The following is an 11,556-nucleotide window of genomic DNA, read 5'->3' on the forward strand; positions in this document are numbered from 1 at the left end:
CGATAACAAGGCTGACATCCCTCAGAGCATAGCATCAGATAAATATCAAGTTAATGTCATTAATGTTGAGTGACACAAATTTCAACCTTATCTCTATGTATTGCGTTTCAAATTTATATCTATCGAAAACTAACGCCCTCTGTTGTGGAGTAGCTGAATGTTTTCGAATTTGGAATTTCTGTGCAATGAGAAACAAAACAGCTAATATACCTAGGGATGTTATACTAAAATAAACCGTAACATGGTGCGTTAGGGTACATATTGAAATGATGAATTTATAACCTAAGTCAGTTTTTACTCAAATTAAGCTGTCCAATCAAAGGCATATTTTACTTGTAGTGTACTGTATAACTATCGGTTTAAATGTGTGGGTTTGGCGACACTGGTTTTCATACTAATTAGACATTACAGCACTTCTATATGTTTTTACTGTTCTGTGGGTTTTATGAAACCACGGTAAAAGTGAAACTGTTCGAACGGTTCCGAACACTGCTTTGTGTAGCGCATGTCGCGTGACGGTCGGCTGCCGAGTAGGTATACCTACTCGGCAGCCGCGATACACGCGACATGCGCTACACAGACCAAAAAGTTTGAGACGATGTAATAAAAGTTTCACTTTAAAAATTGAACTATTAAATGTCTCATGAAAAACTCAAATTATATAAATAGTTAATAAAAGATGAACATTTTATATCCGGATAACATTCGAAATAAATGCCTTGTTGAGTTGTGCTGTGTAATGTTTTATTGTAATTTTTCAATTTGGAATTTAAAATATATCCTTTAGGGTGCACTCACACACATCAGTCACCGTCACGGCACGTCACCGGACAGGATTAAAAAAAAATATGTATCAATAGTTCTAGTATGACTCTGTTCCCACACGACAGTCGCCGGCACGAAATCTATCAGTGACGTCACCGGTCAGGCACGTCAAATAATCTTTCCATACATGTATCATACTTTTATCCCCACTCACCCGGTGCCGTCACGTCTCAGTTCAGTCAGCGTCGTGCTACCGTCAATAATTGCTACATGTTCTCTAGCGTGACACACGTCTAATCACTGACTAACCTGATGTATGTGTTCAATGATTCAGTCAAACCGGCGACGTGACTGACGGACAACATGACGGTGACTGGTGTTTGTGGATACGTACACAAACCGTCACCGATCAGTCATCGGTGCCGTGACGGTGACTGATGTGTGTGAGTGCACCCTTATACGCTAAGTTTAAACGCCTTTCCAAAAAGCTTTGTGACTGACTGACTCGGAAACTCATTTGCGTTTTCGTGGAAATATTGGAGTATGTACGAATGTCTGTATTCAAGTAATTGGTAAAAAGCATTTGCAAAGGTACTTGTGTGGTGTATAATTGTGGTTTGCATTAACATGCGAATGTAAACCAACATGCGAGCGAACAAGCGAATACTACACAATGATTACACGCAAACTTACACGCAAGTGAGTGACCGGGGTCCGGGCTAGGTACTATAGTGGAGCCAATTTAATAGGCAACATTTGACGTCTATCAATTTTATCTTCATAGGGTGGTAACCTGCATAAAAACATCGATTAAAGTGAATTAATCGATACGGACTTGAAACATTTGTCAATCGAACTTGAAACACATGTCAATAATTTATGATAATTTTTATTCCCAAGTAATCAATGCATTCGATTCTAGATGTCTGATTTCGATTTTTAGAGTAACGTCTTTGGTATTTAAAAAGAAAAAAGGTTTATTGACACAAAATTGTAGCGACGTCAGTTCTTTAAATCAGAAATTGTTTATTATGTTTAGAATGGTTTATCAGTAAAATCAAATCCTAAAATTACTTATATCGGTCATTATTATAATAAATATGTAATCGTAATTGAAAAAAGTTAAGCAAATGTGCAGTTCTAACAAAACGAAATATCATGTTATTCTATGTTGTCGTTACTAGGTTACGTTGTTGAATTTTGTTGAACTGTCAAATGTTGCCTATTAAAATGGCTCTACTATAATATTATTTTAATAAAAATAATAAAAATAAAAATAATCAAATAATAAACCAAACGCAAAAGTATTTGATCGGCAATAAACAACTTGCTCCTGATATGTTACCAACACAAGAATGTTTCCACAACAAGTTACTAATCGTTGTGAACTTTAAGAAGTCGATGACGCTTTATGATCCATTAGATATAAGTTTGTTAAAATTAGCAAATTCAGCTAAATTACTGAACTAAAAAATTAAATCACCTAGAAACCACAGACTAGAAACTCCAAAGTACAAAAATAGCCTGTTTTCAAAATATGTCAATGTCAGAATTTCAAATTACTATTCTCCAACAAATCTTCAAACTTCCAAAGTCCAATAAAATTTTAATATCTTTGATTATATATGACTGCCTGCAGTTTTGTCTATTTAAATCAATCATAATCATAATAGCGGTAATTAAATAAACCGAGCAGAGTTCAAGACAATAATATACATTTCTATTCAGCGAAGTTCTTGCGACAGTATGTACCTACAATAAACAATAATAAAATATATTCTGTCAAGTAATGCTTATTTGACCGAAGTAAACATTCAATTAAAGGAAATAAGGTAGTAAATTGTTTCTTTTTATCAAATTTTTTATTAAAATCGCTTCGTAAATCAAGAATGAGTAATTAATTTTTTGTTATTATAAGAATTATTTATTCTAAGTATAAATAAACTTTTTAAAATAGATTTTAATCTTGACAGTTCAAATTTATTTTGTGGGCTCTTTTGTTGGTTTCACAGTACATTATATAAAATAACTCTGTGAAAGTAAGTATTGTCCTTTAATTTTATCATTACTTATATTTTTTAAATACATAGTTTGAATTTATATATTTTATAAAAAATAAATATAAATTTTAATAATTATCAGCTAAATAATAATATGTGTTTGAAATATTTGAAATATGTATGTTTATCGGCCCTCTGGTTTCCATAACACAAGCGAAAGCTTAGTAACGTATGGGATCAGATCGTTTCGAGTGTGAAAATTGTCCTGAACTATTTATTTATTTACTAGCTTTCCGCCCGCGGCTTCGCCCGCGTTTTCAGAGAAAACCCCGCATAGTTCCCTTTCCCGTGGGATTTCCGGGATAAAACCTATCCTATCTCTCAAGTTGGATCTAACTGCACATGGTGTGCGAATTTTATTATAATCGGTTAAGTGGTTTAGGAGTCCATTGAGGACAAACATTGTGACACAAGATTTATATATTATATTAAGATAATTGGTCCAGTAGTTCCTGAGGTTAGCGTGTTCAAAAAAACAATTTCTTCAGCTTTATATAATTACAGTAGATACAGTAGATAAGTATAAAAATACAGATTATTATAAAAAATAAAATATACCAAAAATTATTTTATTTTCAGCAATGGCGCCTCAAATAACTGTCGCTCAAGGGACAATGCAGGGGAGAGAGTGTACGACACCATGTGGCAAAAAGTATTACAGTTTTGAAGGTATACCATATGCAAAACCACCTATTGGAGAACTTAGATTTAGGGTAAGTGTTAAAATCTTTATTTAATAATAAATAACTTTATTGACATTAAAAAATAGGTTCAGCTTATATATGAATCCATAGGCTCCTGAATTAGTTAAATACTGTGTCTCAATCTTTATTTATTTAACCATTTATTGTACCACCATTTAAGATTACAATGTACAATATATAATATATAGTTGTATAGATGTGAGGATGCGATAAAAATACCTTTATTTATTACGTACTAGCTTTCCGGCCGCGGCTTCGCCCGCGTTTTCAAAGAAAAACCCGATCCCGTAGGATTTCCGGGATAAAACCTATCCTATGTCCTTTCTCGAGTATCAAAATATCTCTATACCTAATTTCATGCAATGATGAGTAACAGACAGATAGACAGAGTTACTTTCGCATTTATAATATTAGTATGGACTAGCTGTGCCCCCTGGTTTTGCAGTGTAGTAAAATGTGTAACTGGCCTTTTCTCCATATAATATAAGCTTAATTTAATAAAAATAATGATATATTACTGTTATAAATATTGAAGAAGGAGAAGAAATATCTTTTGTGGTCTCATAGTGGGTTGATTTCTAAGGTGACGTGGGGACAAGTTAAAAATTATCCGTCAAGACTAAATGTAACTGTATTTAAAATAGTAATTAATAAAGTTGAAAGATCCTTGCAAATGACCTTCTAAGCGGATTAAAACAATTATTTTCTTATTCAATTATGTTAACACCTATGTAATTGCTTTGTTTTTGTTAATTACGTCAATATGATAAGAGTCTCATTTTTTTCCATTCTACAGTTTAACAACAATTTAAACCTTTAAAATTGTTTACAAGATACATGTCAAGTAGCATATAATTTGGTTTTTAATTAAATTTAAAAAAATGTGTAAAATTAATTATGTTTTAAATTCCAGGATCCGCAAAAACCAGAGCCATGGTATGGTATCCTAGACGCAAGGAAACCAGGTAATAAAGCTGTACAACTTAACATGGCAGGTACCATAGAGGGCTCAGAAGATTGTCTATACCTCAACGTATATACGCCAAGTTTGCCATCGGAAAAAATAGAAAAACTGCCAGTGCTATTCTTTGTGCATGGCGGTCGCTTTTTGGTTGGCTGTGGGGACTATTACAGGCCAGACTATTTAATACGTCATGACGTTGTCATAGTAACCATAAACTACAGACTAAGTATATTCGGATTTCTCTGTCTTCACACGAGAGAGGTACCCGGTAATGCCGGGGCAAAAGACACCATTATGGCACTAAGATGGGTCAAAAATAATATAGGGAATTTCAATGGTGATACTGGCAACATTGTCGCGTACGGAGAAAGCGCGGGAGCGGGAATCGTCGACTCGTATTTGACGTCCAAAATGGCGGACGGCTTGATCAGTAAAGTAATCTGTCAATCGGGCAGTTTACTGTCAGATTTGTATCTAATTGATGAAGATTATGTGGGAAAAGCGAAAGAAATTGCCAAAAATATGGGTGGAGATATTTCCGATACTAAAGAATTGTTCGATTTCTTCTCTAAAGCGTCAGTGGAAGATTTAATTTACGCGTACACCATGTGCGAAGCGAATCGAGACCCGTTTATATTAAATTCCTATTTGCTTCCCGTAGTCGAGAGAAAGTTCGAGAACGTCGAAGCATTTTTCGATGAATACCCACTCGAATCGATAAGAAATAATCGATATAAGAAATTACCTAGAATCATGACGGCGGCAACACATGAGGCTGCACTATTTATACAAAGAAACGAAGATGGCAACATTAACTTTAGTAAAAACTTACGTACGTTCGTACCTCGATATTCATTTATAAATACTGAGTCACCTAAAGCGTATAAAATCGAAAAACGATTAAGACAACTGTATTTTAAAGATGAAAATACTGAAATGGGTACTCTAGAAGAATATTTAGCATTAATTTCCGATGCATATTTCTTAAGGGACATTGTATATGATACCGAAACGTTGGCACAAAAACAAAATAATGAGTTTTTCTGTCGATTCGATTATCATGGTAATATGAATACTAGAGTTATGAAAAAGTTGGGTTTCAAAGGAACAACGCATGGTGATTTGATACAGTATATATTTTATAAGGAGAAAAAGGCGAAAATGTGCACGGAAAACGATATGAGGGTAGTTGATTTGTTGACTGAAGCATGGTGTAATTTTGCAAAGACTGGGTAAGTATTTTAAATAAATAATAACATTATACTTTATTTATTTTTGTGGCATTAAATTTATGGGAAAATAATCGAACTTATTTGGGATTTTGTTAAATAATTTTAATTCATGTTGTTAAACAATGACGACATTTTTTCGTTACGCGTGACATTTTTCCGTTACGCGCCATCTTTTTCTTATCCCTACCACGCGTGATTCGACGTATTTCTGTAAAGTTGCATTTTTGTATTACTTTTTTTGCATACAAAAGTTATATATTTCATTTTTATTTCAGGAAACCAACATGGAGAAATCAAGAGATAGAGTGGTTGCCTTACTTAAAAAATAAGAGACACTGTTTAAATTTAGGTCAGTCTAATATTCAATGTATTCCCGTGCCTGAATATGAGAGAATTAAAGTCTGGTTCGATCTAATAGGGCAAAGATCGAAACTATAAAAATGTGATTAATTTTATAAAAAAATACTAGTGAGTAAGTACTTAATATATTATAGGTGCTGGCAATTCCAAATATAGTTTGTAGGTGTGTTTGCTGTAAAATTTTTAGATATTTCTCGTTTTATTTTTAAAAAGTTATTATTGTCATTTTACTCATTGGGTAAAGGGCTTTCGATATCGGTTTAAAGTTTTTTGATATCTGCAATAGTTACGGAATAATCGCCTGTGTACACTTAACGATTACACCCAGTATATATAGGACGTAATTTTTGGACCTTTTTGACAGCTGTTGAAAAAATTTCTTCATTACATAGCTTAATTATTTTTGAATGGTATGGGCTATATTAATTATTTTTAGTACCGTGTTTGATTAAATGGTTTAAAATTAATTTTCCGTCATAATCCATCATAATCTTTAAATATTATACTTATTTGTGTCTGTTTAAAATGAATATACAAAATGTTGCATTTATTTTTATATATGTACTATGCTTTATACTGCCCAAAATATGGAATAAATATGTTAAAATATTTTTTGTTCGTATATTAAAGTTATGTGTTTGTTTGTGTGTAGTGTTCATTTGTCTTTTTGTAGAAATGACATGGGTTGGATTTACCTGCTAGAAGTTACCATGGTAACCGTGATTTTCAAGTGTTATATTTTATTTATTAATTTATTAATAACAGATGTATAGTGGCATTACTTAGTTTAAAATAAGGGTATATTTAAGAAGTATTTGGTAAACAAATGTAGGGGATAAGGACATAGAAAGCTACTTTTTTGTATACTATGTAGTGATTATGTTATATTCACGTATTCTATGTTATTATAAAAATGATATTATAAGTAAAAAGGTATAGATAGATTACCAACACAACATTCGATCTACAAACACGGCACACTAACGCACACACGATTAGACGTCAGAGTGAGATGGCATGATTCAGCTATCGTGAGCGAAGATGAGATAAACGATGTTAAATGTGGCGAATTAGCTACTTGTTATGAATGTACTAAATGTTACTTAATTCATAGTTATATAAGACTGTAATTCATCTATTTATATGGTGGTTGATGTTTTCCATTGAGGTTGTTTTAAAATTCACTAGACTAAAGAAAATGTTTGTAATAAAAGAACACTAAGAGCGTATACGCACTATGCGGGTAGCCGTCCGGCTGACCGCAAGCACAATTATGTACGTAATATTCATTTCTATGCGCACTGTGCGGTCTGCGGTAGCCGCATCGCAGTGCGCATAGAAATGAATATTACGTACATAATTGTGCTTGCGGTCAGCCGGACGGCTACCCGCAATGCGGTTACCCGCATAGTGCGTATACGCTCTTAGAAGGTTCTAGACTTTGACAGTTTATAATAACGTTGTTTTTTTATATAATTTGACGCATGTATAGATTTCCTTGATTCAATGTTCAACATAATCTAGTCACAAAACATATGTATTGGAATTATGCAAAAAATGTCATAAAATAGGGAAAAACATCGGTTGTTGTTTCATAATATTTGGTTATATGTATTACATTTAAATGGTGATTGAATAAATTATTTTAATTGACTGTTTTGTTTTATTCCTTAAACAATGAACGTTTCAAAATATTAAACTGAATATCCTTACTATTATATCCTACTAATACTAATTAACTATTATTATAAATGCGAACGTTTGTGAGGATGGATGTGTGTGTGTGTTTGTTACTCTTTCACGCAAATACTACTGAACCGATTACAATGAAATTAAGCACACATACAGAGAGTAACTTGGATTAACACATTATCCCGGAAATCCCACGGGAAGGGGAACTATGCGGCTTTTTCTTTGAAAACGCAAGCGGAAAGCTAGTATATTATAAATGCAAGTCTAGTTGGTTCTTCTTTCCCGTCGCAACGGAGTGATTTTATGGTACCCTTAGAATACATAATATATAAACTGACGTAGTAACTGACTGATCTATGCTAACAAACTACTGGTTAAAGCGTTCCGCGTTATCAACATAAACATTCTACACACAAACATAGTAACAAACGCATTCACGTACTCCATAGTGAGACAAAGATAGCATATAACATTTAAACCAGTAGCCGAAGATTTACAAACGTAACCCGGCTAGGTAGTACCTAGCCGGGTTACGTTACGTACCTAGTAGGTAGCTAACTTCAGAAGGGACGTGTTTTTACGCGTATACCTTCTGCCTCAGTTTATAATATATTATGTATTACTAGCTTACCGCCCGCTTTGTCTAAAACCTAATAAATTATATACTAAAACCTTCCTCTTGAATCACTCTATCTATCTAATAAAAATCCGCATCAAAATCCGGACGGGACATAGGGACAGAGAAAGCGACTTTGTTTTATACTATGTAGTGAAGATGGTATCTATTTTTGTTTTGGAGTGAGGATAGGTAATTAGGCTACTTTTTAGTACAATAAAAAATCTCATTTCCATTATGATGCACATTTGAATCATTCGGGAATATAAGAACTCCAATAGATGGCGCTATATTAATGTGTCAGTTTTCATTGATAACGCGGGGTCAGGCAACAGCTAGTTTTATTATTGTACCTCTAGTATGCTTGTAGTACATGAATCTATTGCTTTTTTTGTATTTTCTATATAGATATGTACCTACATATTCTCACACATTAAAATAATATGCTATCCTACTAATATTATAAATGCGAAAGTTTGTGAGGATAGATGGATGTATGGCTGTCTTTTACACTTTCACGCAAACACTACTGAACCGATTACAATGAAATTTGATATGTAATTAACAGAAGACCCAGAATAAGACATATGCTACTTTTATGGCGGAAATCTCACAGAAACGGGAACTATGCGCATGCGCTCTATGAAATATGAAGCCGCTGGCGGAAATCTAGTAAGCCATCATTTCTATCTATTGAGTGAAATTAAGCAAATTTGGCTGTTTTTCTAAAAAATATAGGTAGAAAATAAAACACAATATACATAAAAAATGTCTTTATTAAACGTCACACTGCAAACAAGGAAAAATTGAGATTCATATAATATTCTTATGCGTGTATGTACTATGTATGTCTATAAAGCTTAACAAACAATTCAAACTTATTACACTATTATTATCGTTTTTGTATCATAAAACAATATTACTACTTAAAAATAAGGAGTGATGGTTTAGTCTTGCTGTATTTATGTTTGTACGTTCATAACTACTAAATGAACAGACACATTTGGATGTATTATTAGAAAAGCTTTAGTTGTCAAAATGACAAAAGCTACATAGGAATATTATTTATGTTTATGATACAAAAAACTTACACCAATCGTTAATAAACATTCGAAAAAACCGTGTAAAATTTTGTAAAAATCAATATAAAAATTAAGTATAAAACTGGATGGACTTCCACAGTCTAAAAATTACAAAATTTGGAATGTTAAACGAGAATTAATACAATTGCCAATTATTATATTAAAATACATTATTTAATAATCATAGATAATAATAATAATTAATAATTGACTTAAAGCAATGAAGCTGCAAACTATATAGTCTATATTTAAATGCATGCTGTCTCTCTCTAACGCCATACAAATCAGGTTAGTTAGAGCGAGATAGAAGTATATATGTGCAAAAGTTATATATATTTTGTATGGTAACTTAAATTATATTAGTCTTACCACAAACAATTTAAACACAGTCTAACTTTAAACCAGGGATCTGTCACTTTAATAGTTGTCTATGTGAAATACGACAAAACCAGATTAAAGAGAACCCGCGCTTAAAGTTAAACCCTGTCTAAAGTTTTTTGTGGTAAGACAGTATTTTTTTATGAGAAAAGCTTATAAATTGATGGGATGTGGTCTTAATAAAGGGTTTTTACCGCTGATATGTCCCTGATAGCCTATCTGTCACTTATGGACGTAAATTTTAATTATTTTTTCATTTTAACTGGTAGATAAGATAGAACATATCAGCTAACTGTTTTATAATTAAATAAAAATAATAAATTAAACAGGTTAAAGTGTATAATACCCTATATAGGGCAATTTTTAAATTTCACTGATCAATTAAGACTTAGCCTAAACAGGCATCGAACCTAGGACACCATTACTACGCTCATATAACCACTATACCAAAAGACCGATATTATTATGGAACACGCATTTTCCGACAAATTTCTTTATGAAAATTAGCTGCCATTTCTAAGAAATGCGATCCAACTAAGAATAGGATAGATACAGCGCCATTTTGTGACGTCATAGGCAGAGGCGGCTCGTGACAAAATTTTATGGGTGTTCACTTGAAATAAAACACTGAAAATACATGGTGTAAAGCAGTACATTTATCAAAAAAATTACTTATAAAGGAAATACATACGTCTTTCTTTTTGGTGTGCAAAAATATCTATAACTTAAAGCGACAAGACATTCGTAAATGTCTGTTGTTGCTTTCATCACAACCACACAACCACGGTGTTTTCACATAATATTGTTCGGATTTAAACACACGCGTATATGTTTTCGTTTTTGTCGTACATTTTTGCGTAAGGTCAAGTTCAGGCCGTGGCAGTCCCTTAGCTTTCAATTCAAGCCGAATTTGTAACGTTTTAACACACTTTTTAATGAACGCCACATTATAATTGTTCATTTTCACACTCACAAGTAATACTGATAACTACAGACTATTTCAACACGTATCTTATGATTTTAATTAGAAAATTCCCGAATTTGCATTCGCGCGCGTGCATTGAAGTTGACTCGAGAGTGGAGTGTTTGTTTATAATATAGAATTCGGTAAAAACGAACCGGCAACGTTTGCGGGAGCGGCGCTCCGAATTTTGCTATTTTTCCATAGAAAATCTTCTGTTTCACGCGCGCAGGGCACTGGCAAACCCTCTCTTTCACTCCTATTGGATCTCGTATTAGGAAATGTACTAAATATTTTTTCATTGGAGCGCAATCGTGAGCGCTCCGCTTCGCGCGTTACTGTATAATACAGTATTATTCAGGTGTATGGAATGATGGAATGATGGATATATTCATTGGTATTGACAGTAGTTTTTTACGATTACGATTGATTTTAAATAGTAATAATTAATATTAATAATGAAATTAAGGAGTATGATTTTATTATAATTATTTATGGGAGTTCACTGCACCAGCGCTCCTTAGGGCGAGCCGCCTCTGGTCATAGGTGTAAATTAGAACGAATTTACTCCTATGACGTCACATAATCTAACTTAAAGTTAGTTATTAATATTAGATGTTATGAGATAAATACAATACACAGGCATTGAAATGCATTAAAAGATTTGTATGTAAAAGAGGATTTCTAAGTGAATCGATTTTCAACCTATTTCAAAAAAAGAAGGTTCTCAATAATTCAACTG

At 32.9% G+C, this 11,556-nt stretch overlaps 1 protein-coding gene across 3 annotated transcripts; it reads left to right on the forward strand.

The window, feature by feature from the left end:
- Positions 1 to 2,318: 2,318 nt before the first annotated feature.
- Positions 2,319 to 7,738, forward strand: LOC149475484 (esterase FE4-like). 3 transcript variants are annotated; one of them, XM_089713402.1, is made up of 5 exons: positions 2,319 to 2,597; positions 3,405 to 3,538; positions 4,443 to 5,725; positions 6,001 to 7,311; positions 7,517 to 7,738. In XM_089713402.1, exons 2-4 carry the CDS (start codon positions 3,407 to 3,409, stop codon positions 6,161 to 6,163), a joined length of 1,578 nt encoding a protein of 525 aa, XP_089569528.1. In that variant the 5' UTR covers positions 2,319 to 2,597; positions 3,405 to 3,406; the 3' UTR covers positions 6,164 to 7,311; positions 7,517 to 7,738. The 3 variants fall into 3 exon arrangements, with proteins under 3 accessions (XP_089569528.1, XP_089569527.1, XP_089569529.1); XM_089713401.1 differs by lacking the exon at positions 2,319 to 2,597 and adding an exon at positions 2,639 to 2,658; XM_089713403.1 differs by lacking the exon at positions 2,319 to 2,597 and adding an exon at positions 2,678 to 2,804.
- The last annotated feature ends 3,818 nt before the right edge of the window (positions 7,739 to 11,556 follow it).

Source organism: Colias philodice, chromosome 30 (assembly GCF_061535455.1).
Source record: "Colias philodice isolate Cphi_HAF_F1 chromosome 30, ilColPhil1 Martin Lab GWU primary, whole genome shotgun sequence".
Classification (NCBI taxonomy): Eukaryota; Metazoa; Arthropoda; class Insecta; order Lepidoptera; family Pieridae; genus Colias; species Colias philodice.

Excerpts from the sequence above, each read along its gene's own strand:
- LOC149475484 (XM_089713401.1), top strand. Across the intron at positions 3,539-4,442 it reads TTGGAGAACTTAGATTTAGG|GATCCGCAAAAACCAGAGCC; the intron begins GTAAGTGTTAAA and ends TTTAAATTCCAG. Across the intron at positions 5,726-6,000 it reads TGTAATTTTGCAAAGACTGG|GAAACCAACATGGAGAAATC; the intron begins GTAAGTATTTTA and ends TTTTTATTTCAG.